This window comes from Tyto alba, unplaced genomic scaffold (genome assembly GCF_018691265.1).
Source record: "Tyto alba isolate M040663 unplaced genomic scaffold, T.alba_DEE_v4.0 Super-Scaffold_32, whole genome shotgun sequence".
Taxonomy (NCBI): domain Eukaryota; kingdom Metazoa; phylum Chordata; class Aves; order Strigiformes; family Tytonidae; genus Tyto; species Tyto alba.
The window spans coordinates 2,437,587-2,463,340 of NW_024881307.1; the positions used below are offsets into that span (position 1 = coordinate 2,437,587).

General features: G+C 43.9%; 1 protein-coding gene across 5 annotated transcripts in view; it reads left to right on the forward strand.

The window, feature by feature from the left end:
- FLI1 (Fli-1 proto-oncogene, ETS transcription factor) overlaps positions 1 to 17,693 on the forward strand; it is an 89,558-nt gene extending 71,865 nt beyond the window's left edge. For 3 of the 5 annotated variants that reach the window (XM_032982248.2, XM_032982249.2, XM_032982250.2), the window contains 4 exons: positions 11,345 to 11,410; positions 12,716 to 12,778; positions 14,093 to 14,140; positions 15,097 to 17,693. In XM_032982248.2, coding sequence (XP_032838139.1) covers positions 11,345 to 11,410; positions 12,716 to 12,778; positions 14,093 to 14,140; positions 15,097 to 15,626 — 707 coding nt within the window. In that variant the 3' untranslated portion in view covers positions 15,627 to 17,693. The remainder of the gene's footprint in view (positions 1 to 11,344; positions 11,411 to 12,715; positions 12,779 to 14,092; positions 14,141 to 15,096) is intronic. The other 2 variants (XM_042800575.1, XM_032982251.2) reach the window with 1 other exon arrangement.
- Positions 17,694 to 25,754: the final 8,061 nt, after the last annotated feature.

The following is a 25,754-nucleotide window of genomic DNA, read 5'->3' on the forward strand; positions in this document are numbered from 1 at the left end:
CTTGTCCAATATCACAGAAGAAACTCATGATGAACATAAAACTGCACTTGGAATTCCTCAGCCTCGGTCTAATCCGTTAGGCAATAAGATTTTCCTTGCTTCCTTTTAAGGCTTTTTAATGGGCTCGCTTCAAGATGATGATACTCTTTTGGAAAAGGAATTTCAGATTAAAAATAATGATTTTACTAAGTATTTCCTTGCCTCCTTCTCAAAAGATGAAACATTTGTCTTTATGTTAATAAATCTTGAATCTACTAATCCTGTAAATATTTATTTTCCCGATGCCTGTGAATAACAACAGACAAACAAATTTTTCTAACCACCTTCCCTTGAGGATTCAAAAGCAGGAGGAGGTGATGAAATAGTACAATATGTGTTAGAGATATGAAAAAAATACTATTTTCTTTGCTCCTTCTGTAATTTTTCTCGCACATCTTCTAAGATCACACAGCTAATGCAAATAACCTGCTTGTGCAAATTCCAGGGAGAAATACATGCTCTTTGCATAGGCTTACTCTATGGTCTATACAACATATTCCATCCACATACCGAAAAAAAGAACCTACATGGCCAAAAAAGGTTCAGCTGCAACACAGACAGATGCAGATGTTTCAGCTGCAGAGTATGGCTCTGCTCTCTCCTGAACTTGTTGCAGGCCTGGCAGGGCATGCTCAGCAGCCATGGCAAGGACAGTGTCACCCAGGAGCACAGGGCACCCCTTGGCCCGTGGCCCATGCTGGCAAGGGCAGCGCTGCTGTCACAGCCCTGGGGTTTGCGCCGTGGCTCTGCAGACAGAACTGCCTTAGCTGCTTGCAGCTGCAGACTTTGCTCCCTTTTCCCCTTCTATTTTCTGCCCCTCTCACTTCTCTTCTGCAATGCCAGCTCTCCATACAGAAGAACCTGTAGCACTGCTTTAGAAGAATTAAACCGCTTTCATAGAAACAGATACTGTAAACTTCTACAGCTGGTGCACAAAGCACGTGTGTTCTGCTGTCAGATCAGACAGGTAGAAACCTTGTCGTGTTCAAAGGACTCCTGTTGCCCAAGCTTCTTTGCTTCTCAGCCTCATAAACACTCAAAAGTATGGTATTTAGCGTCATTGGTACAAATTGTCTTCAGCTGCCTTTGAGAAATAAATTGCTCTAATGAAAATCACCAGTATTTTTTGGCTAGAGAACAATTTTCTGGAAAATGAAACGAGGTTGCTTTCATTGCTGAATGGAAAGATTTGTGTCCCACTCCCAGCGCTCCACTGGAGAGATGGTCTGTCTCATTTTCCGTGACTGTTTGGAGCAATGACTGACCTACTGTAGGTACCGGAGACATGGGAGAAGAATCTGAGACCACATTATCTGCCCAAGTCCATGGAGATTTTAAATTGCTCGCCTTCAGAATGGTGTCATTTAAGTCGGTTTCCATAGGGAAATGGAAAGTATGTTCACATACAACAACATTTAGGAGGCCAAAGGGCTATGTCCTGTATGGTTGTGAGCATTCTGGCCTCAAGCCAGCACATTTTTAAAGTCTATGCTTACTTTTAAGTATGTTGAGGTCTGCATAACTTGCATGTTTAATATACAAGCTTAGATGGCGTGCAGGATTTGAACCCAAGCAGGATAGTGCTGGCAGTTTCCAAAGAGGCAGAATCATGACGTGTCGGTGTGTAAAATTGCATATGTCTAAGCAGGCATGAGTGTCTGGTGTGGTATATGTGGTGTTTTGTAGGATGTGCAGTGAAGTGGGTATTTGTGCAGTGAGGTGGTAGACTGGGATGAGGGAAGGCTCCACTGATAAGGGCTACACCCACGCAGCACGTGTGAGAATTTACTGGAGCGTTTTTCTGTGGCTGTTTGCCTCCAGATTATGGGTTATGTATGATCTTGATTAAAAGGCTGGATTCAGTATGGCTCTTTATCCTCCAGCACTGTCCTCCGCATATGTCAGGCTCAGCCCAAGCTAACATATCTTAGAATAGAGTTAAACCAGCACTAGCCCAAAGACTCATAAATCCAACCTAAATTCAAGCAGAGCCCAGGAAAAACTGATATGCTACCTTCATTTTCAAAGAGGGAAGAAATTTGTATGCGAATGCATGAATATAGATGTAGGAGATGAATTTTAAGGATTTAGTCTGTGGCTATCCCACGTTTATGTTTGCATTATAGAAGTGTTCATGCGAACAGTAAGGATGTTTGGGTAGAAGGTGTGTTCATTTATATTGTTTTGTTGGGTTGTTGGCAAATTTAAGAAGATAAATAATTCAGTGAATGCTGAAACTCACACAGCATGGTTTCCTGTACCCATGTGAGCCCCTAAGGAAGAGTTTCCTGATGTTGGAGCATCAGTAAGATCTCTCTCATGCAGATTCCCTGGTACCTAACAAAATATGAGTCTGTGCAGCTGCTTTTCTCACTGTCAGGGCCACAATCTCTCTCCTCTTTCCCCAGAAGTTCCCTTTAAATTAGTAGGAACTCTTAAAATCTCATCTCCCCCATTAGTCAAATTTGGTGACAATTTTGGGTGACAAGATCAAAAGATTTTGGGGACTGGAGAGAGGGGGGCAAAGAGACCACAGACAGCACAGTTGCATAAACACGGTTCCCACAGGAAAATAATCTCAAATTCCTACATAAAATTCTTCACTTGAAAAGGCCGTTTTTCAGGTCTAAAAGGTTGTCACGTGAAAAATATTGACAAGTTTCTGTAGTCTCTTCTTTTGAGTGTGTCAGTAAAGCCCCTTGTTCACAGCAAAGGTTATAAACCCTCCAGTCTTCATTGTGTCAGAGGAAAAGCAGTTGCAGCTTTATGCCCTCTTAATTGTCTGTACATGCTAAAACATTTGTCGATGATATTTGTGTGCCTGGTGATGAAATATCCCATTTTTAGCTCTGTAGCAGAAAAAGGGAAGGCTTTTTTCGTGCTTTTCTTATTGCGACTGTGTGGCCAAACCAGGGATTTATGATTTCAGGAGAGACAGTAGCTAGCGCTCTTGGATTTTTCTTTTTTCCTTTTTTTTTTTTTAATTGTTTTCCTTTGAAATTCCAGAGTTAGTGTTTTGTCTGCTTTCTCCCTGACCCTCTTCGGAGGCAGGCGTGTGTTTTTTCACCAGAAAAACTGGAAACAAAGAATCGTTGTCTTTAAGCTGTAGCAGGCAGGAAACCCAACTCACAAGGGATCACCCTGAGCCAGCGCTGTCCCAGAGTAGACTCCAGTTCTCTGAATTCAACCTGACAGCTTGTCTGGAGCACTTTCTAAGTAACCATTATCCTTCCTTTTCTCCCAGCAAAAGAGCTATTATTTTTTTGCCTAGGGTGCACTGCAAGCAATGTTATTGCACATGTGTGTGGGGGTTACATGTTTGCTGGGGTGCAGTTCTCCCGTGAAAAGCTCTTGGAAGCGCCTTGGCTGTTTCCTAAGACAAGAGTAAATTTGTTTCCTGATGATGAGTTAAATGGGCAAATGCTGTAAAAATGCTAGCTGCAATGTCTGCGCATGTGTGTCTTCCCTTCCCTTTTCTCTTATGTGTGTATTGCTGCATCTAGCTTTTTTCTCCATGAATATGCGTTTCTTTTTCTTTACTTCTGCATTTGTGTACTTTTCAATAAATGCAAACTGCAAGCACGTTAACTGTTTGGTTTTACCCCCCCTGTGTGCTTGGGGGTAAAATATGCACAGTGCTGTTTGCATATTTGTACACACTCATACATGTGTTTTGGATGAATATGCACAAACGTATGTGAAGGGTGCTCAAAGACGCGCCTTTTAGAATAAGCAAATGTGTGTCTGTGGTTTTGCTCGGTAGCATGCCCATCCACGTGTGGCTGTCTGTGTTTGCAGCCCTGCGAGGCTCAGTAACACGTATGTTGACTGCAAAGCGATTGCTTTTCAAAGCTGGCCCTGGGAGGGATTCTTAGGACACATACTTCAGTCTTCATGCAGTGTGCATTGGGACTTCTGCTGCTGATATTAAAAAAAGCAACAACAACAACAAAAAAATTCTCATTACTTCCTCCTTTTCTTCATAATGTCTCTTTGTAAGCGTTGCACAGGGTAACTCAGACGTGAATCAGGAAGTTCCACCGCTGCACGGCTCTGGGATGTTTTTCTAGCCACACTCACACAACTGGGGGCTGTCGCCTATGGCTCAAAGCAAACAGGGAGTGACTCCAAATTTTGGAGGTCAAAGCCCTCCCCCGAGTGGGGGAGCAAAGCTCCAGGCTCTAGAGCTGCAGTGTGTAGGAGCTCCTTCGTGTCACCCTGCCAGGCTAAGTCTAATGAGGGTGAAGGACCACAGATCTCAAGCCTGAGTGACCTGCCTCGGAAGGGACCAGGACTACCCTAAGCACACCCCAATCTGTGCACGCTGAATCTCTGAAAACTTTGAAAAGCCTGAATCCTAGTTCTGTGCATGCACTATGTTAAGCTCCAGATCCTGGTTGATGCTGGAACTAAGTGAACTTCAGCCATGATACTTTAATCCACCGCTGGATCTAGAAGAGGAGTTAAATCAGAAATGTTTGATCGCTCTGGTCTGTATTTCCAAAAGGATAGCACTGCACAGCCGAGTTCTCTGCTACTTTCAGAGATTCCTCAAGTTAAATCTGTTCTTCACATACATGTAAACCCAGCAGTCAGTCCCTTTTCACTTGGTTTGAGTTGACTTCAAGTCAAAAACCAATGTAGTTCCAAGCCTGGACTTTGCTTTTTGTGTCAGTTCCTCATCTGTAAAACAGGTTAACAACAATGTAGAGATGTTCGACATTTTTTTTTTTTTTAATTGTGAAATAATCAGTCTGTTAATGTAGAGTAGAAGTTATTTTGAAATTATTCTGCACTCAGCTAGTTGCTTCCTCTTAGTGGAGAAACTTAGAATTACTTAATTCCACATATGAACCCCGTACTGGTGATTCTTTAGCACGAGGAGTTGGACATTGTGGTCTCGAAGCAGAAACAAATGAGTTTGGTGCTTGTAGGCACTGGAAAGTCTTGTGTAATCATGAGAACAGTCACAGTAATACTGGCTGTGAATGACATGGCATACGTGCCAAGTAATTGCTTTAATTAGCAGAAATACTAAATTGGAAGGTAATTAATTGTATAACAAATGATACTGCGGTTGAGATTTCGAGGCCTCGGTGCACACGGGTATGACAGACATGTAACCTGTAGCTGGGTGTGTGCCATCGGGCTAAATGTTACCAGAAGCTAATTGCTGGCTGGCACAAACCCCGTCTTGCAGCCATTTGAAATGGCCAGAGGAGCCTCATTCACTGAGGTGCCTCCTAGTCCTGTTCCACCATCCCTGCCGCACCCCCTCAAAGCTCCTACAGGCAAACGAGAGCATCGAGAGCCTTCAAAGCTTTGTGCTAAGAAAAACTGTATCTAAGCAAATCTCTTGCTGCTGACATTGTAAGGTTTTGCACTGTATATATCGAGCATTTAGTATGCATACTTGGAGCTGGAGCGGGCCTGGGAAGAACCTTACAGATTCCACAACCTTTATGTTTGCTGCCATCATTTAAAACAATGTGTCTAATGTTTCTAGGAGGAGTTGGAGGTGTTTTTGGCTTCCTTGTCCCTCCAGAAACCCACAGTCTAGGTTTCTTCTCTCCAACTGGCTTTAAACACAACCCCACCTCTTCAATGCGATCTCCAGGAGGTTAAATGACGGGAGTGTGAGGGCTGGGCGCTCGGCAGCTTGGCAGACCTTGCTTACATGTTTGGTTTGCAGCAGTAGTGTTTTTTGTTCCCATGCGCCTACGTTGGGACTTTTCCAAGATACCAGAATAGTGCCACCACACACAACCTCACTTTGGGAGGAAAAGCAGTGAGGTCTTATGCCCTCCTTTCTCTCTCTCCCTATAAAGTAGTTGCCGCAAAATAGACCCCAAGTGACCACTTAGATTAATTACAAGTCTGGATCCCCTAGGACACCTGGTTCTGTTTTCCCCATTTAGAGAAGCTAATTTAAATTCCGGCCACCAAGCCAGGATCCTTTCTTCCTACTGAAGCAGAAGGAGTCATTGCAAAAACCAGATTGTGTTCTGCATGGAGAACGCCATGGATCCCAAAGCCTGCTTCAAATTTGTAGACTTCTCTTTCCCCTTCCCCTGATTTGCCTCACTGAAATCTGTAAGGCCAAGTCCTGCCTGGGAATATAGTGCCTGTGCTCCCTAACCAAATAAGATGGGGTATTCAGGAGCAGTTCCTTCTGTGTTTCTGGTTTGGGCTTTTTTTTCCGCCATGTGAACTGGAGACGTTTGACTTTTTTTTGTAAAGCACCCCAAGATGCTGTGGTAAGAGATCCAACTGATGATGGCTAAATGACTGCAGTCGTTACTATTGTTATTGTTCATCTGAGTCAGCAAGACAGTCTTGGTCAGAAGCTTCAAAGGGAAATGGAGGCAGTGTTAGTAAGTGGTCAGTCAATTCACTGAGACTTGGGAAATGTACCCTTATTTTCTTCCTGGCTCTGTCCCCATGACTTAGAACAAGCCACTTTCCATCCTCCGGCTGCCTAATTTCATTGGAGGTATCAGAGATTGGTGGGCTCTTCCTATTGCTTAGCACCACCATGCTGGGAAATCTAGGTGCCTCCACAAGTTTGCTGCACATGTTGCTCCAAACATCTTCCACTAAAGCTGACTCGAGGAAGAAATCCTGTCTCAGGGGATGAAAGCTTCTTGAGAGGTTTCAAGCCACGCTCAGCTCTGCGATGGGGCTCCTGCCAAGGGAAGTGTGATGGGGACAGCATTTGCTCAGGCACAGCTCAGCGTTTGGATGCTTCTGTGTTACGTATAGTATTACAGTTTAGGACTCTGTTCAATTCAGACACGCAGTCCCAAGGCTACTGTGTTAACCCAGGCACGACACTGCCCACGGGTCTGACAGAGGGAGCTAAGGTTCAGAGCAGTCACGCTGCACCTTGAGAGCAAGCTCCAGCAGTTCACAAAGCAGACAGTGCCTGCCTGGAAAAAAGCCACTGCTGCCAGTGATGCCATGAATACGATAAATATGCCATGCTATTCCTTCCCAGCCTTGCTTGCAATTAACGGCTCTATGCCAGCATAGATGGCATTTCAGGTAAGATTCCCCTATAGTGCCTATAAAGCATTTAGTCCATAAATGGCCTGGCCCTACTGTATCCATCCTAGAAGAAAAAGGCCTGAAAAATTAGGATATTACAGTCCCAGTGCCCACTGTTCTCCTGGAAAGCCTTATCAAGGCTGGTAGCACAAAACTGTGCCTAAATCTGGTTTGACGGAAAAAGCTCGTACAGAGAGAGCAGGATGAAGGGCTGTCAGCACTCACTGGGCAGCTCAGGAAGCACAGGGACTGTGAGCCTATTGTTCAGTCAAACCCCCTTGCTTCTCCTCTCTGTCCCAAGCTCTCAGATTTATAAAACACCATTTTTTAAAAAAAAAAAAAAAAAGAACTTTTTAAAGCTTATCAAAGAGGGTTTGCTCTCTAATACATCATATCTTAAACACAGATTCCCTAGTGGCTTGTTCATTGGACCGTGTTCAAGCTGAAAGGAATCCTAGGCACCTGGGATGGTCTTTGCTGTGGTGTGGAAACCTGCTTGGGGATTTTAAGCCTGGTTTCCTAGAGAAATGAGTCTGTGCGTGTCTGCCCATCTGCCCCTAGCCCACGGCAATATGTGAGCCTATTGGTCTGTTCAGACTACTATATGATCCAGAGGTTATGGGGAACAGAAGCAAAGTAGCATCAGGCTGTGAGATGGGAGGGCGATGTCTGTAAAGGTGGGCTGGTGGATCAGTGGAGCCTGCCTTATCTTCCCGACTGCCATGCCATTCCTCCCACACTTGCACAGCACATTGGGCAGCTGCTTTCCTCCTCCATGTCCACAGTCTCATCCAGGACACGTTCCTCTGTTTCGTTCCCCCATCGAGTCCTTCCTTTGCTGCTCCAGACAGTCTGACACGGAGCAGCTGCAGAGGTTTGGATAATTTAGCTCATCTCTTGAACTTTACAGGACAGCCGGCCTAATGCCCAGTCTTGATCTTGCCTATTTTGTCATGTTCTAAGCCTTTTCTCAGCCTCATCAGGCTGTTTAACTACTGTGTCAATTCTGATTTACATCTAATTCCAGAGGAATCAATAGACTTTGAAAGGAGAGTTGCACAGCAGAGGATGAGAACTTCCAAATGGCACAGAGGGTGGGGAGGTAGGAGCCAAGGGAGATGAGGTGAGCAGGTATAGACCAAGGTTACAAAGGGTGCAGAGACCAAAGCTACGCAGTCAGTTCCACACAGCCTGATTTCTGAGAAAGCCACTTCATCTGGAAAAGGCAGCTAAAGCCCGAGGAACGTGCATTTATGCATGTAAATAAATAAAATTATATTTAACCTTCTTCCCAGGCGTGCTAAGAGTGTGAATGTTTGCAAAGCTGTGAGATCCTTAGTTGAAAGGTGCTGTGAAAGTGCAAAGCATTATTAATATCCTTTACCTTACTCATAATAGAGTATGCATTCATTCTGGGGAATTTCTGGACATAAACCAGACAGCTGCAGAATGACATTTCTTGAAAGCATCTATGATTTATTTTCTGCTCTTTAATTCCATTTTGTATTGAACACACATTTGTCATAGGACTGTTGTTCCACTGGGCCTTTTAAGTCTAAAACAGACTTGGAGACCTGATCCTTAGCTGGTATAAATTTGCCCCTAACTTCACTGTCACTATTTGCTGATTTACACCAGAAGAGGACTTCAGTCCAAGTTTTTTAATTGAATTTCCATAGCATGGCAAGTTTTGGTGTAAAATCCAAGTGGTTTTAATGACAGATAAGACTCTCCCTGTGTAACTAACCGTCTGGCTGGCGTTCTGTAGGATCTCTTCGAGCCACTGGGCGTCAGGTCCTGGGAACGATATTGTTTTTGCAGAAACTCGAGTCTCTGGATAAGTTCCCTGGCTCTGCCTTTTCCATTTTGCTTTAAACACGTTCAGCTTTAGAGTCTGGGCCTGGAAGCTGGGAGGGCTGGTGTGGTTCTTTCACGTTGCACGGATTTTTGTGAAAACAAAACAAAAATAGCTTAGTGGATTTGGATTTTTTTTTTTTTTGAGAGGGAGAGAAAGAGTTGGAAACTTGCACAAGCTGAGTGAACACATTGTTTCAATAGCAACGCCTGTATTGCTAACGATCATATTTAATCCTTCTTACCATTGCAAAGTCACAGTCAGAGCTAAATCTCATCCTAACAACGTAAGTGTGGCTGCCCCTATATATGTCTACAATTTACTCCATAATCCATACTATATAGGGAAAACTGAGGCAAAGAGACACTAAATCTGGATTCAACCTGGGCTGAGTCACATGCACACCCTCCTTCCAAGCTGATGTTTTGCAACCTAAAACAAACACTCCAAGGAAACCCATTCAGAGAGGTATTGAAGGATGATTTTGACCAGACTTTGCCAAACTTACCTGGTGAACCAAGCTTTGATCCTGTAAAGCCCAAGCAGCCATAGCAATACATGCCCAGTCAGCACATCTGATTGTAATAGTGTCACTTATTGGTTAAAAAACCCCTCAGGAGATGCATTTGACACTCCTGGGACACTGTGAGCAAAGCAGACTCCTCCTCAGCATCAAAGTTTCTCCATCTGGAGGAGGAGGAGGATCTTCTATCCAGATGATGGCCTATTTATTTGATCAAAACATGTTGCTGCATCTGAATCAACTGACCCATTTGTAGCAGTTGATTCACTCTGGTCAATCATTTGACCCAAAACCATCAGAGAAAATTGAAAATTTTCACTGACTTCTGCTACTTTTTGAAAAGGAATCTTTTCCCCAATTTGAAAAGAATTTTTCTGTTGGAAAAGTAATTGCTACCTTTCTTTTTAACAGGATCATCATGTAAGTGAGATTTCCATTAAAATTACATAATGGTAAAACTGTTTCTGATTGAGCTAAGCAAAATGTACATTAGCATCTTGATTGGTGGAAATTTCAGAGGTTTTGCCTTTCTCTCTCAATGGAGAACTCTTCTGTTTTTTTCAAAATATTTCCCAAAAGATTGCTCTAATAGCTCTAGTTGTAATACTTCTGACGGGTATCTCAGGGGAGAAATGAAAGTCAGAGACTGGCTGCAAAGAGGACATGGGAAAAGCCAGTGATTACTTCAGACCTCATCTCTGCTCTCCTGATTTCAGTCACTGATAGAGCAGCAGCCCAAGCTCCGGGTGCACTCGGATAAAGTTAGGGTTTGCACAACGGGTTTCCAGCAAGGAAAATTCCACCGGTGCAAGTAGCATCTTATTTACAACAATGACAACTGCTGAGGACTGAGCTTGGGGATAAAGTTCCCCAGCAGCACCAGGCTGCAAGCCCGTTTCCAGCCCTGCTGCTCCTTGCCCGGCCACGGGAGCGGGGACAGGGCTCCCGTCTGGGGACAGCATGGCTGGGGCTGCCCCCTCCCTCTTCCAGAGATGTCCTGTCATACTCTTTGTACCAGGCTGAAACCCTGGCGGTTTGTTTTTCAGTCTGACCTATTTGCAGTGGGGTTTGCGGTTTCTAGTAAAAAGGGAAAAAACAAATAAGTAAAATAAAAATAAAACCAGGCAGATTACATGAGCTCTGTTTTCCTCCATTCCCCTCTCTTCCCTCCTCCTCTTTCTCTCCCTCGCTTCCCCTCCCCTCCCCTCTCCCATTCCCTTCTCTGTTTTCCTTTTCATGCCAATAACTAGAAGGCTGTAATTTCAAAGCTGCAGCGGCTTTCCCAGCGCCGGGAGGAATGTGCAAGTGCCTGGGATGTTTCCACAGGGAGCTGCGCAGCCCCGCTGCGCTGTGCAGCCCAACGGGGCACGAGGCAGTGCTCACTCCTTTCCAGCTGCATGGTCAGAGGGGCTTTCTGAATTTCACTTGAGAGGATGCTTTTTCACCTCTTCCCCCTCCTTAAAATAGCTTCCTTACTGTGCCTGTCAAGTCCTTGGCCTCCCTGAGTTTTAAAGTCACCATTCATTTTCTGTGAAATAACAAAAGGGTTCATCTCATCCTCCTTTCCTGCCCGTGGTCTTCTGTCATCTTGGGATGAGAGAAAGAGGGGCTCCTTTGGGTGGGATGAGTCGCACTCTGAACTTCACGTGATCAGAACGTGTCAGGCTTGAGCACAGCCCAAGCAACTGGTCCCAACCGCTGTATTTACACCCTGTTGCCTTCATGAGAGGGCTGAGGGAGCACAGGAGACATGGGAGAGGAAACATAGATCTGCATAATACCAAGCCAGTTGGAACAAGATACAAAGTTAGATTCTTGCAAGTTTTTCCTGGGAAGAGTTGATTTCAATCCCTTTTGTGCCTGTTGTCTTTTGTCATTAGATCCTTCCTATGATGCAGTCAGGAGAACAGGATGGGGCAGTAATACGAATTCTGGCCTCACCAAAAGTAAGTTGTCCCAATGGGAGTCACAAATTCTACAATGAAAGATCAAAATGAGACTGTGGGAGAATACGGGCATGGCTGGCTTGTATTAAGAGTATCAGAAGGGCGGAAGATTTGGGGATAGTAAGATAAGAGCTAGAATTATGTTATGAAAAGAAACAGAAATTGACACAAATATTTTTTATTATTGAATTGCGTACTGAAGATGACAGCATGAACCTCTGTTACTTTCAGGATTTGATTAAGGGGCCAGGAGCAGATCCTCCGTACAAACACAGGCTCTATGTTAACCACCTGCCTGCAGCCCAGTGTAATTTTTTTAGGGACAGATATAGACAGCTTGGGCAGATTCTGAGAGTTTCTTACTACTTTTCAGAAAGTAAGATTCTACACAAAGTCTGGCAGGCAGATAGGGCCCCTGCTGCACGAGCCCTACTCACACAACTCTTCTTATTTCTTACTGGGTTTAGAGTGTCCTTGAATTCACAGTACACTCTGGGTGACGTCTCGTTAGAAATTTGCCTTCCTTGGCCCTAACGACTGTATTCTAGCTACCAGAACCAGCTGATACCGAGCCTCACCCTCCCCTGCTTCCACTGCTGGGGCATATCCCCGTGCAGCAGTGCAAGATGGACACGTCTGACTCTCAACAAGATACTACTGGGTACAAATAAATGTGGCAGAACCTGGCTGACAGATTATATTTCCTTTGCTTTGCAGCTTTCTGAGCTATGTGCACTCTAAATGTGAAGACTATCTATCTGAGTTATTGTTTTCTGTTACGAGAAATGATATGAAGAGGAAGAACAGATGCTAGCGTTGATGTGATTTATAGAAATGGCCGTGATATTTTCAACAAAATGTTTGATTTGATAAACCCCAAAGTTTTTGCATAAAAAGGTTGCTTTAAAAAAGAATTTGCATTTCTAAAACACATTGAAAAGAGTTCCAACGTGGAAGAAGGTCAGAATTTATACATTTCAGAAAATCCACTTTTCTGTTCAAAACATGGATGTAAACTAGAGTGGAAGTTAAGTTGCAATAAAGGACAGAAAAATAATGAAGTATCTACATGCTATTTTTTTCTTGCCTCATCTTCATATTTTCATTTTACAGTGAATTTTTACATTTCCAGTGAAATTTTTTCTTTTTATAGTACAATTTCAAAAATATCAGCCCTTAAGTTTAGAAAACTTTTCCCATTGCAGTCGCTATTATTGTGGTTCAACGTATCTTGTACTTGCCTTGTTCTCTGTTCATTCCTCCTCTCTGTTCTGGTACATATAAGATACTTCTCTGTCTTTACAGGCCCTCCTGTTGCAGGGACACAAAATGTGAATAAGACAACAGAACAGCAACGGCCCCAGCCAGGTAACTGTTGATTTCATCCCCGCTGCATCTGCTAATTAGTTAGATTTGTACTACATTGGGTGAATAAATGTGTCAGGCAGCACCAACCGTGGGCACAGGACAAACAGGCAGACCCTTACAGGGAAGTCTCAGAATAATGAGTCAACTGTGACAGAGCAGTGACAGCAGTTGTTGCAAACTGTTTCTATTTTACTGCATTGTCCTTCCCCATTCAAAAGAAACATCCTTGTCTCAGCTGAGCTGCGTGCAGTGCCTAGCATCAGCTGCATCTCCTCTGAAGCATCACGACATGCCGTGCAGCAGGTCGTGAAGCAGTTAGGGGCACGGAGCTGTTGATGCTGCAGCGGTGGAGCGTCTGTTCGTTACCTCTTCACCTCTGCTGCAGTGATGTTCGGTGGAAGTATCGCCAAACAGAATCCACAGGGCTTCCCCTGCGTCAAAGAAAACCAAATAAGAAAAGCAAACCCTGTGGGGCAGCAAGCAGTAGTGTTTCCTGCTCGTTTCCCAAGGGGCCTTTGAAAAGCTAAATACCACCTTCTCTGCTTTGCACAGCTGCTTTCTATCCCTTTCCCTTTTTTTTTTTTTTTTTTTTTTTAGGGGGTTGGTTCTTTTGGCATTGATTCAATCCACGACTAAATGCTATAGATCCAAATCACCAAAACCAGAGAAGCGAAGGAGAAGTGTAGAGATTAGGGATGAGGAGGCCCCACAAAAAGGGAAAGAATTCATTCCTAATAAATGCATTGTGGGGTTTTCAGGAAACACTCAGCCTCATTGGAGCCAGTGACAAAACTCCTGTTACTCTCATTTGTCTAATGCTCTGTTTGCTTCAGTAAGGGAGAATTGGGTGAACATTTCATTGACCTCAGAGGGAAGCGAGCTCAACTGCTAACAAGTGAATTTGAAAATCTCATCTGCTGTCCAGCTCTTTTTATTAGGAGAAATATATATGCTCCTGATTTGTTACTGTTCTACTATCCCACATTTCTTTTTTTCATGTTTCATGTTTTCTAGTTGACACATAAGTGTACAGTACATTCAAACTGACTACAGACTTTGAAAGCAGGCAAGTCTGAAACCAATGCCAGAAACACTGTGCTGTTTTGGATTGCATAAAAAATTAGTGGGTGGTTGCTAAGAAAGAAATAAGGAGCATACCAGGTCTGTTCCAGGCCCTAGGAGAAGAGGCAGTAAGAGTAAAGAAAGAAAACGAAAATTTGAACTGGTTCCTAGAATAAACATTAGTGAACTGTTTTTTTCTTTTTGATGAAACATTTTTCAAAATAGCTCTTGCTGGGTTGTTGTTTTTTTTAGATCCCTATCAAATCCTGGGGCCCACTAGTAGCCGTCTTGCCAATCCAGGTGAGTTCATCTTTAAATTTCAGATCACCATTACCAAAGGGGTTAGCTTTGCTTCTGATCTACTGCTCATCCTCTACTATTCGTGTAGGCTGTGAGAGCCATTGACCTTAGTAGCTGTGCTCTCACAAGTGCTTTTGCAAAAATCCTTCCAGAAAAGTGGGGAAAGTGATACAACATCATCTTTGTCAGGACAAAAATCACCATCCTGAATGTTCTTACCCAAAATAAGAAGAGTTTTACAGGGGACTTAAATGCTGGCCTCTCTGATTTGCAGTACAGGTTAGTTTTTCACTGTCTGCTACAGATTAGCTGAATGGAAGGCACAAACCATCTCTGAAAGTCACCACATAATAGCTGTCCCTAGCGTGTCATCTGCAGAAAACAATCCCTGACTTTGGGGGATGAGACCTGGAGTAAATCTGTCTTGAACTAAACAAACTTGTATACATTGAATGCTTGTAAGGAAACATCCTCATAAGGCTCTTTACTATTAGTATAACCACACCGAATAAAACCAGGAGTCATCTAGTCTGAGGAAGAAATAATCTTATGTAACTCAGATCACCAGCTGGAAAGAAAACTGTTGGTAACCAAAGCAATATCCATGGTAAACAGTAAGCATCCGAGAGTTGAAACATACTCTGTTAACTATTCAGTGAAAAATTTTGCTGAACCCTATGCTTGGGAAAAAGCCTGTTTATGAATAGCCCGAAGATTTTAAGGCCAAAGGCAACCATTATGAAATCTAATCTGACCTCAAACTCATGAACAGAACAAAGGGTTGACTAACTTGTTTGCTGGGAACAGTTTATCCATTCCTACGTAACACCTTCTAAGGCTTGAAGGAGCAGTTCCCAGTAAAGATCGAGATAGTCCTTCTGTTTCCTGCCTTTGTCTTTGCTTTTAAGCAGGAAACACAATGTCATTTCCTTTCTTCCTTGGCTTGCTTCTCGCAGGGAGCGGGCAGATCCAACTGTGGCAGTTCCTCCTCGAGTTGCTGTCGGACAGTTCCAACGCCAGCTGTATCACGTGGGAAGGGACCAATGGGGAATTCAAGATGACGGACCCTGATGAAGTGGCACGGCGCTGGGGAGAACGCAAAAGCAAGCCCAACATGAATTACGACAAGCTGAGCCGGGCCCTCCGATACTACTATGATAAGAACATTATGACCAAAGTGCATGGCAAAAGATATGCCTACAAATTTGACTTTCATGGCATTGCCCAGGCTCTTCAGCCTCATCCCACTGAATCGCCAATGTACAAGTACCCATCAGATCTCTCCTACATGCCGTCTTACCATGCCCATCAGCAGAAGGTGAACTTTGTACCCCCACACCCTTCTTCTATGCCTGTCACATCATCCAGTTTCTTTGGAGCAGCCTCACCTTATTGGACCTCCCCTGCAGGAAGCATTTATCCAAACCCCAACGTCCCTCGCCATCCCAACGCCCATGTATCACCACATTTGGGCAGCTATTACTAGATGCTTTTATCTTCAAGTGGCCTTTATCAGTCTGGTTGGACTTTTTCTTTACTTCTAGGATTTTTATGTTTTTTTGGGGGACCCTTAATGGATAATTGTGGCCTTTCTGGGGAAGAATTAAAACTGGATATTGGTTATTCCTGGATCAAATCTTTTACTTTTGTAACTTTGCCTCTTGTGTCTTGAACTGAGAGATGGATGCTTCTTTGGGCCAGTACTCTGCATTTTCTTTGGGTTTCAATGCTTATGTCCTCTGTAGGAATTGACTATGAGGATTGCTCACCATTACGTGGAATGATTATTAGCTTTTTGATGAGAGAAATTTTTAAGAAATCAAAGGCTTTTGACAAGACATAGATCCAACTGTGGGTCGTAGGAAAAGATGACTACATGGGTTTTTTTCTCACTGTGGAGAGGGTAGGCAATTTGACCATTAAGTGGAGGACACTGGGCTGCAGGGGACTGCAACTGGAATCTTAGCTTTAAGGCAGATGAGGATTTTCACCCAACTGGAAATTAAATATATATATATATATATTCAAATATATATATATATGTACATGTATATTTTAAGAAGTAAAGGGCATTGAAGGAACTTTTCTAGAGTGTACAACTTCATTAGACTGTGTATTAACTCCAGAAACATCAGAAACCAGAGCAAAAAGTAACCTAATGTCAAGCATGGACATTCCTTGAAAGCAAAAGTGAAGTAAAATAAATGACAGCAGGCCCCTGAGCTCTGCCAGAGTCTTAGGGATTGCTAAATGCTACCGATTCGCGAACGCTGTGCGTTTGTCAGACCGTCATCCAAAGGGTCAACAAATCAGAAGGCAAATTACTGTATAAGTTATGCAGAGTTATTTTTCCCTATATCTCACAGTTTTAAAAGAAAGATTAAATGAAACGAGTTGACCTCGGTCACAAATGCAGGTTTGTTTTTTACTATCAGCTCAGTTGTTTGTGGGTTGTTTTTTTGTTTTTGTTTTTAATGTAATTTGTACATCTTTTCAATCTGTACATTTGGGCTGTAGCTTTGTACTTTTGGCTAAAAAAAAAAAATAAAAAATAAGACATGAGTAATGTATCTGTTGGAGATAGCCTTGGTCCTGCAATTGGATCCATAATTGGCCCCCCAAAGTAGCCAGAAACCTTTCAGATTTCCCTGGGTTTGTCTAGAGTAGAGTTTTTTCTTGTACTAGCCTGTCATAGCTGTCTGCAAATTAACTCCATTTAGCTAACATGTTTGCATGAAAGCTGATTGAAAACATGTACCAGCATTTTAAAGCAACTATTTAAATATTTGGGATTGTTTTTCACCAAAATCTTGACCTTCAGAATGATCTTAACCACTTCACAGATAAAATTATCAAATATTTCTCATAACATCTTTTCAAAAATTTTCACTAGGAGTTTTCATTTAAATTTTAAACATTCAAATATTCTCAGCCATCTCTAATTTTGCACATGTTAATTTGATGATCCACAAATGGTGGTTTGGTGCCATAAACAGAAGGGTAAACCACAAGCATTTGTGTTTTAGAACAGATGTCTATAGGGGGGGTGAGACTTACATGTACAACCTATTAGCTAACTTGTATTAACTGGCAACCAATTAACAGGATCACAAATATCTAGTCTAGACACAACCTCTGGGACTCTGTGTGGGTGCAGGATTTGGTCCATGTGCATCCGATTGCAGGATGAGAGCCTGAAACCAGAACATTATAACTTTAACTCATAACTTTAAACAGAAGCACTGATGCCATTATTTAACAAAATGGAGAAATAAGATCAAGCTAATCAGTTTAGGTCTTAGTGCTTTCGGGATGTTTATAAGTAACATTACTGCAATAATCGCAAAATTTAAGTATGAAGAAATTACCCATGGAAATGGGGCTTTTGCTACTATATATATGCAATGTACTTTTGGATATTAAAATATATATAATTTTGCAAGCTATCGGTGTTTTTTAAAAAATGTATTAAGTGTTACAATGAAACTGTTGTATGAAGAGGAAGATGTAAAAAAATGTGACAAAATAAATGGTGGTTTTCTTCTCTAAGGCATCATATTGTCCCACTCTCTCCCTCCCCTCTCATACCTGCAGATAAAGCACGAACGTTGCCTCTAAATTACGTTTAGTTAAAAAGGAAAAGAGAGCAGCTCCACAGTAGCGGCAATCAATCCTTATCACTGTAAAACAATATCAACCTCTTATTCCAGCAGATTTGTGTCTCTGGAGCCCTTGTTTATCAGCCTTAGTTTAGTCCTTGCTGTGCCTCAGTCAGAACCCCGGGCTCCAGCTTTTGCCCGTGGAGGCAGCGAGCGGGAGCGCAGCCCAAGCTCGCGGCGGTGCCGTGCTGCGCACGGGGCCGGCGGCGGAGCTGGGAGCAGCCCGGTGCCCCAGCCCAGTGCCGGGACACGCAGCCTCCCTGCGAGCGCCAGGCCTGACCTAACACATCTCTGTCTGCTTGCTCTTCAGGGTACTCCAGAAGGCATTGACAGAACGTATACGTGCCTTGCTGTATGTATTACCAGCCTGCCTGCTCATGTTTCTCACCTATCCCCGAGCCCCAGGGAAAGCCAGGGCTCCAAAGCATTCCTGAGATGGAGTAAGAGGCTGCAAAAACAAGCACTGCCAAGGAATCTTCTGATTGTGTATAAAGGTCAGGCAAAGGCACTTCCTGTATTTTTGCAGACACACGGTGGTCCTGAGAGATAGCTTGATCTTTCTGCCGATTTGATAAACCCTTAGAAATACATAACTGCACAAGTACACCATTTCCTTCCTCCGCACACAACCTTTTGTTGCTAAGTTTCTAATACAATAGCTTTCACCGGCCTGATTAGCAAGCCTGGGCTCTGAAAAAGAGAGATGTTAGCGTGTTCAACCACCACAGAGCCATTCCCTTTGTGTATTCAACCATAGTTGCTCAATTTAGTCATAAGAGTGAGTGTTTTGTTGCTTATCTCTATTGTTTTTCACTTTAGCGCTATCCAGATTCATTCTGGCTATGCATCATCAACAGGAATATCAAGTATTTTATTTTAATACAGTGTGCCTGCCCGGTTGCCAGTAATAGGAACATCTGAGGACTGAGATTGCACAAAAACATCTAAAGGCAGAATCTGAAGATTATCAGCGTGTAAAAGATGTCTTTGATAGCAAAATTTGACCAGCAGGATCCTTTGTGAAGAAAAGGATTTTGAAAACAACCGGCAATTGAAGAAGCATCTGTTTCTGGCTGTCCAACTTGCAGCATCTCAAAGGAGCCCAGGCTGAGATGGAAGGTGATCAGCAGCACCCACAGCTCAGGTCCCTTCTGTCTCCATCCTTCTCTTCAGGGTACTTGCTGTTATTAATCTTTTCTTTTTTGTATTTGCTAATATTTTCTAATATTTAGCTTTACATAGAGTTTGCCTCCCACTGCAAGTAGCGTTCCTGTGGAATAAAGAGATCTTGGAGGAGAGATCTCACACCAGAGTGTCAGACAGCCTCAGACTGGTGGGGAAATTCCCAGGCATCTTTTAGCATTTTCATAAGATCTAAATAGTTTACGTTCCTCAGGTAAAGAACAAGTAATAACATTTAGATTGGAGTAACCCATTTTTACCCCCTGATATTTTGCCATGTTGGAAGCTCTAGGGGTGATAACAGAGGGATCTCCCCTCCCAAACCAAGTTTCTGGGACACACTGAGAGAAAATAAACAAATAATTTGACAGTACCAATGCTACTTTTTGCTTTTCCCAAGAGGACGAGGCTGATGGAATTCAAGTACTTCAGGCTTAAATCGGAAAGTTTACCAAACAGATGGTTGGGATCACATGGTTGTGAGCTGTGAGCCAACAGGGATAGCAGAAAATCCTCTCTGAATCAAAGTTCAGAATTCAAACCTCACCAAGAAACCCAGATCCCATTGAAATCAGTGGGAATTTAGTCTATTAATTTCTAGTGATCTAGTATTCACCCAGTATTTCTCTTCTACTCCCCAAGTTCAAACACTGAATAAGATCTAGCTTAAATATGCCAAACTAGAATTAGCTTTACATTTCACCTTCTATAAATAGATACTGCAGCTTGTGTATTCAGTAGAATCAGTGATGTCTTTCCAGGCTCAGAGTGCCAGCTCCTTTAGCTGGGATTATGATGATCGTTTTTCTCTGTTTGAGATGTACCTGCCTCAGTGTCTGCCTATCAGAGAAAGGGAGAACAAGGTGTTCTTACTGCTTTATCACAGACACCATGTTTAGAACCTGCTTTTAACTGTGTTTTGAAGAAGTCTTTTTATCCCCACTAAATCACTGCTTTGAGTCTAGAGGATAGAGCTCCCAGCTTAAGCGCTTGTTAGGTGCTTTAAACTAGGAGATGCCAAATCCTTCTAGTGTCAAGCACCTGAGATTACTCCTGTCTATAGTCCTCATATGCCAGAATCCATCCTCTGCATACACGAGTGGTTTACTGCTTCTATATACCTAAGAATTGTATTTCAACCCTGAGGATGAATTTCCAAAGACCTGCAGATCCCTAACATACACCTAATACCACTGCAAGGGAGAGGGATTTCCCCATGCTCAGACCTTGCTGTTAGTAAGGAGAAGTAGGGGGTGTATGAGTAGCAGTAGTATGAGTGTATTTCTCATACTACTGCCCAGCAAGCATACTCCAGTCCTAATCAGCCTTTAACTACATGGGAAATTTGCCATAACTTCTGTTGGTGTGAATATTTGACATGAGGCTGGACTTATCCAGTAATACTTCATATGCATTCTTACTGTTCTAAGTGACTATGCTTGAAGCCTTGAATTAAAAGCACTGCTGAACCCAGCTGTTATTTCCTACCCCTACTGTCAGGAGAAAAGAGCCATCGGTCTGTAAATTCTAGCTTCAAGAAGCCAGCTTCACTTTATTATACTATTACAATAATATATTTTTTACAGGCTGCTTTGCTGCGCTGATACAGTATTTTTAATGACCTCTGTGAAATTAGTTTGTTAGACCTCAGCCCGCTTTCTAACGAAGTATGTTCACCCACATGAAACTGAGTGTTGCTGCATTTGGTGTTAATTAGGGCTGTAGTCTAGAGGCACATCGGGGGTGGGGTTTATAAATTCACCTCATAGACCCTATTTGTATACTTTTGCACAATACCTAGCATAACATACATATTATGATTTTCATCTGCAAAAGCAGAGCTTGTTGCAAACAAAGCTCAGACTTTTCTATCATAATAGAAAGGAATTAAGAGATCTCTGACTAAGGTCATGCAAAGAACGACACAAAAACACTTAATTTAGCTTGTGTGTTACAATTTTTTCATCTACAGAGGTAGAAATCAATGCACATAAAGCTCAGATTCGTCTATCATATCAGAGGAGAATTAGAGACCCTTGGCAAAAATCACCTTTTGAGACTCTAAGGGCATGGAACAGACCCCACTACTAAACCCACTAAAAAGAAGAACAAGGAAGAAAATCAGTTTTGAGGCCCCCAGAGCAACATCCCCCCTTCAGCTCTGCAGTGGGGAACCAGCTGCCCCTATCAGGGCCCAGTTCAAGCAGGTGTGTCAGTGATGACCCTGAGGGTTTGCAGCTGAGCAGCCACTCAACCAGTATAAATAGCTGCAGTAAACAACCAGGAGGCTTTTTGGGCAAGGGAAGATTTTTTTGGAGGAGGGGACCTAGTTGCTCCTTACCTAGGAGCCGGCAGAAAAGGATGGAGGTCTGTATGTCTCATTTTAAGTTGCAGTTGCTGAAGGAGGAGGAATAACCCAGGGGCTCTGGCAGTTTGATACACAGCTATTTCAACACAAGAGCTTGCTTCTTTCTTTCCAGGAACTGCTGCAACCTTGTTATTTGCTTTGGCTTTTTGTTAATTTTCTGTCTCCTGGAGCTGTAAAGTCTGATGCTGGATCTGTTTTACCTTCCCTGCTGCTGCAAAACCCTAGGCATAAGCTGGAGGAGTCTCCTCTGTTGCAGGGCTGGGCTGGCTGCTGCTGGCACGTCACACGTGGGGACAAACGGCATTTCCAGCCCTGGAGGAGTGCAAGGTCAGTTTTCTAAGTGTCTCCCTGTAGCTGCTGGAGGAGGTTGTGCTGTGAGTGTTAGCAGATGGCACCTGTAACAACCTGAACCCCACCCTTGGGTGTTCTGTCACCCTTGAGACCTGTAGTGTTAAGGTAAAAGAAATCAGAGGCTCTGGGCTGGTGGTCTGCCTGCTTGGTTTGGAGAAGTAGCCCTGTGGGGATTAATGGCCTTCAGGATCCTTTGGTGGTGTTTGCAAAGCTCCTGGCACAGGAGCACAAAGGGGCGTAATTTGGCCTTCCAGATACTGTCAAGTGATATCATGGTTTTACAAACACCGCTACAGTGGCAGCGAAGCCTTTGCGTGAGTTTCTGTAGGCTCTGTAATGTACCAGGAGCACTTCCAAATCGGAGGGGGGGCTTCAGCTCAACAGATGCTTTCGGGCACTGTTGCAAAACTAACACAGAGCTAGAACTCAAAGCTTCCCCAAGGTGGCCTGTGTTGTTCCCTTTTTTTTTTTTTTTTTAACAGCTGGGGAAACTGAGGCTCGAAGGGGAGAGCAGTGACTTGGTTGAAGTTACAGTACAGCTTTGCATATGGAATATAGGTGTCCCCAGACCCAGCCTTGCTGTTACTACCCCACCCCACCTACTGCAGGCTCTGTTAAGGGTGCTTTAGGTGCCACTGCAGACGTGATGTTTACAGCCCCCAGCCCTCCACTTACACATCACCTCTGAATTCATTGCAGTGAATTAAGTCTCCCAACACTTCTGTGAAGTGGCTAAATATATCCAGCTAGCAGTGCTCATGCCAAAAATAAGTCACTAAATGCATTAAACTTTGTGTAATAAAATAAGGAACAGTCCCAATAAAACCTTGAGCTGCGCTTTCAAGCTTGCAATAGCTCGCCCCGTGGAGTTTGCTGCGCTGCCAATGCGAAGTTCAGGGCTGCCGCGTGTGCGGACGATCTGGAGGGAAGGACTGCCATCCTGCGGCAGCGGGACAGAAGACACGCAGGGGACCGCTGGGGTGCCTCTGGCAGCACCCCTGCGGGGGCTCCAGCACCCCAGCCTGCCTCTGGAGGGGCTGGCATCAGAGAGCAAGGCGGGATCTTTGCCCCCTGCAGAGCTGGCTTGGGATGCATCACCCGGGAAAGCAAAGGCTCCGATACTTTCTGTGCTTGAGCTTGGCTAGCGGCGTGTAAATCGAGATGCGAAGCGAGATTGTCTTGTTTCCAGCCTCCCCTTGCTTGTCCACCGCCCTGCAGCAGGGAGAATTTATGCCTGTCTTGTGCAGCAATGAGTTTGTTCAAGTTGTAAGCTTCCCCAGGCAGATGCTTCCACCACAGGAATGTCAACTTGGCCTCAGGAAAACATACTGTGTATTCTAGCAGCCATGGAGAGAGGGCTTTAGCCTTCCTCACTCTTGCATAAGTGATTTAGGGCCAGTGATGGTGGTGTCTTGAGGTTCCCCAGGCTGCAGCAAGAAGCTGTAGGCACAGGTTTGCCCGAGGGTTTAGGAGCTTGCTGAGTTTCTCCTGTCCCTGCTGCAGCAGGGCTTCTTTTCTCATTCATTGCCTTTTGCTGTGGTTTCTCCCTGCTTGTGTGGGAAGCAGGAATTGGGCCAGCACCGTGCCAGTTCAACGTGAGGGTGAATTGAAGGGGCCAAAATGAAAGGGAAGGGGAAATAAAGGCTCTTCCCAGCTGAATTTGCATGAGTCTAGCCACATCAGTTTGCTGCTTGGGGAGAGGGAAAAGGCTGCGACACCTCAGCTGCTCTCACTGGTGTCAGGGCTCTGCACGCTGCTGGCTTGTTTATGGGTGAGTAGTTGAGTTTACAAGGAAGCTTGTACATGCAGAAGTTATCCAGGCAGTTTCTGGGAGCTAGTTAGAAGTGGTCTGCCACATTCTGACAGTGCAAGTCAGTATGAGTATCTAAACAGTTTGCCAAGGTTTGGTTTTTTATTATTTAGGGGTCTCTTTTCACCAGTTACTACCAAAGAGTGTGTGGAGACAGCTAACCAGCACATGTCAGTTTACTAAAAGCAGTTATTTTAATTCATGGCACTTTCTTCAGCAATCAGCAGGATGCCTTATTCATTTGCCAGCAGGAGGGTAAATCTATTTCAAAATGATTGAAATATTATGCACAGCTTGAATGAATGTTTAAAATAAATACAGTAGAAGAAACATGTTGTTTGTGAAATGAGAAGATAAATTAAGTTTAGTGCAGACACATTATTCCCAAGCCTAGCTGCTTGGCTAACACTCTCACAGCTAAATCCTTTAGGCCTTAATCCAGCAATAAGTACATGGCCTAAATTCTCCTGAAGAGACAAGACTTTCTTCTCAGTGCTTTGCTTTTGTATTGACTAGGCTGGTGGCCCCTGTTACATGTTCCACTTTGTGGAAAGGACTAATTGTGGCTGTGGCAGTCTCGGTAGCCTGCAGACTGGATGGACAGGCAGACAGGGAGAAGAGAACAGTGAGGAGAGTGCTGTGGAGATGTAAAAATTAAATAGTGTCACGGGTAAAGAAGCCAGTCTTTGTTTTCCAGTATCAGGTCTGTGGTTCCCTCCAGCCACTTCTGCTCAGCAAGATTAAATTTATTTTCATCCTCTTTACTGAACTTTCTTTTAATGGCAGTAGGGGTGACAGCCCCCAAAATAGATTTCCTATGGAGTCTGTCCTGAGTGGCACTGTGTGCAGTATGTCTCCTGATAACCTTCTTTCCCTGCCCTGGGTCTTTATCTCTGGTGACAAACAGCCCTCTCTGGACAGAAAGAGGAAATTCCACTCATTGTTCTCCAGCTGCTGAGCTCTGACTGCAGTGCTCTATCTCCTGCTTGCTGGGGGCTGGCAGGTGGGGACTGCCAGGCCGTTGTTCCTCAAGTGACAATCACCAGGAGGCTCACGGGAGGAGGGTTCCAGTGTGAGATTCCTATTTAGGTCCCAGTATGATCCCTCTCTAAGCTCTACGGTAGCTCAGCCATGTCAACTTTGGGTACGTCCCCCCTCGTATCTTCTCGGTGCAGTAGCCAGTCCCCACTCTGCAACACCAAAACACACAGAAGGATACAATCACCCTTCCCTTACTGCAGGCAGCACAGCCAGCTTTTGAGGTAGATGTGACTGCCAGAATAGAGTGAGCAACAGGTAATCATCCCTGCAGTGAGACCGAGTATCTTCTGTTTGAGTTGTGGTAGTGCTTAGTACTTCCAGGCATGGAGTAACACCTCCTCACGCTTGTGCTGTAGAGACAGGGCAAAAGGCTAGCAAGCTGTGCCATGAAGAACTCGGAGGTATAGGATTTTGAGGTGGCTCTCCAAGGGCAGTGCCTGAAAGCACGTTTTTGGGGGACCTTTTAAACTTTGGAGGATGTATATCACCTCTTGGACAGGCACTGGAGTAGCATTTGATTTACATACACACCACCCCCCTGCAAGCACTAACATCCCAAACCAGCTTTACTTAAAGAAAATAGGAATCTGTCCTGTCTCCTCATTGCATAGCTGCGTTTGACCTTTTAAATGGATTTCCTATTGATTTGTTTATTTTGTACAGTGAATATTATCTTTGTACTTCTATTAAGGGCATTTTGGTGCATCTCTTCTCTGAGGGGTGAGAGATATAACTTGTAAGCCTTGAATACTGACAGTGCTGCTTACTAGGGAAGTTACACACAGGGCAACCATACAGGAAACCTCTAAAGGAAATGTAGCCACAACTATGAAAGGACTGAGCAGCACAGTCAAAGTTCAGACAGGTGTGGGACACTTGAGACTTCATTTCACTTCCCTGCTCCCTCCTGGATTTCTCTGAGTGGCCACTAATCACTCGCTGTTTGTGCTTCAGTGGGCCGTTCAGTGGAGGATAAAACAACTGTCCTTCCAAGCAGACAATCCGAGATACGCTCATTGTTAGAGGGGCCCAGATGCTGTAGAAATATTTTCACAGTTGGCAATGTTATTTTGCAAGGTTACAAAAGCATTGCACTTAAAACATTGGGTAATATCTGTGAATTACCTTGAAGGTTTTGGCTGGCTGTTCTAGCATTTCATAGTTCTAGCCATGGTGCAGCCATTTTTAGTAATTCTATGTGTG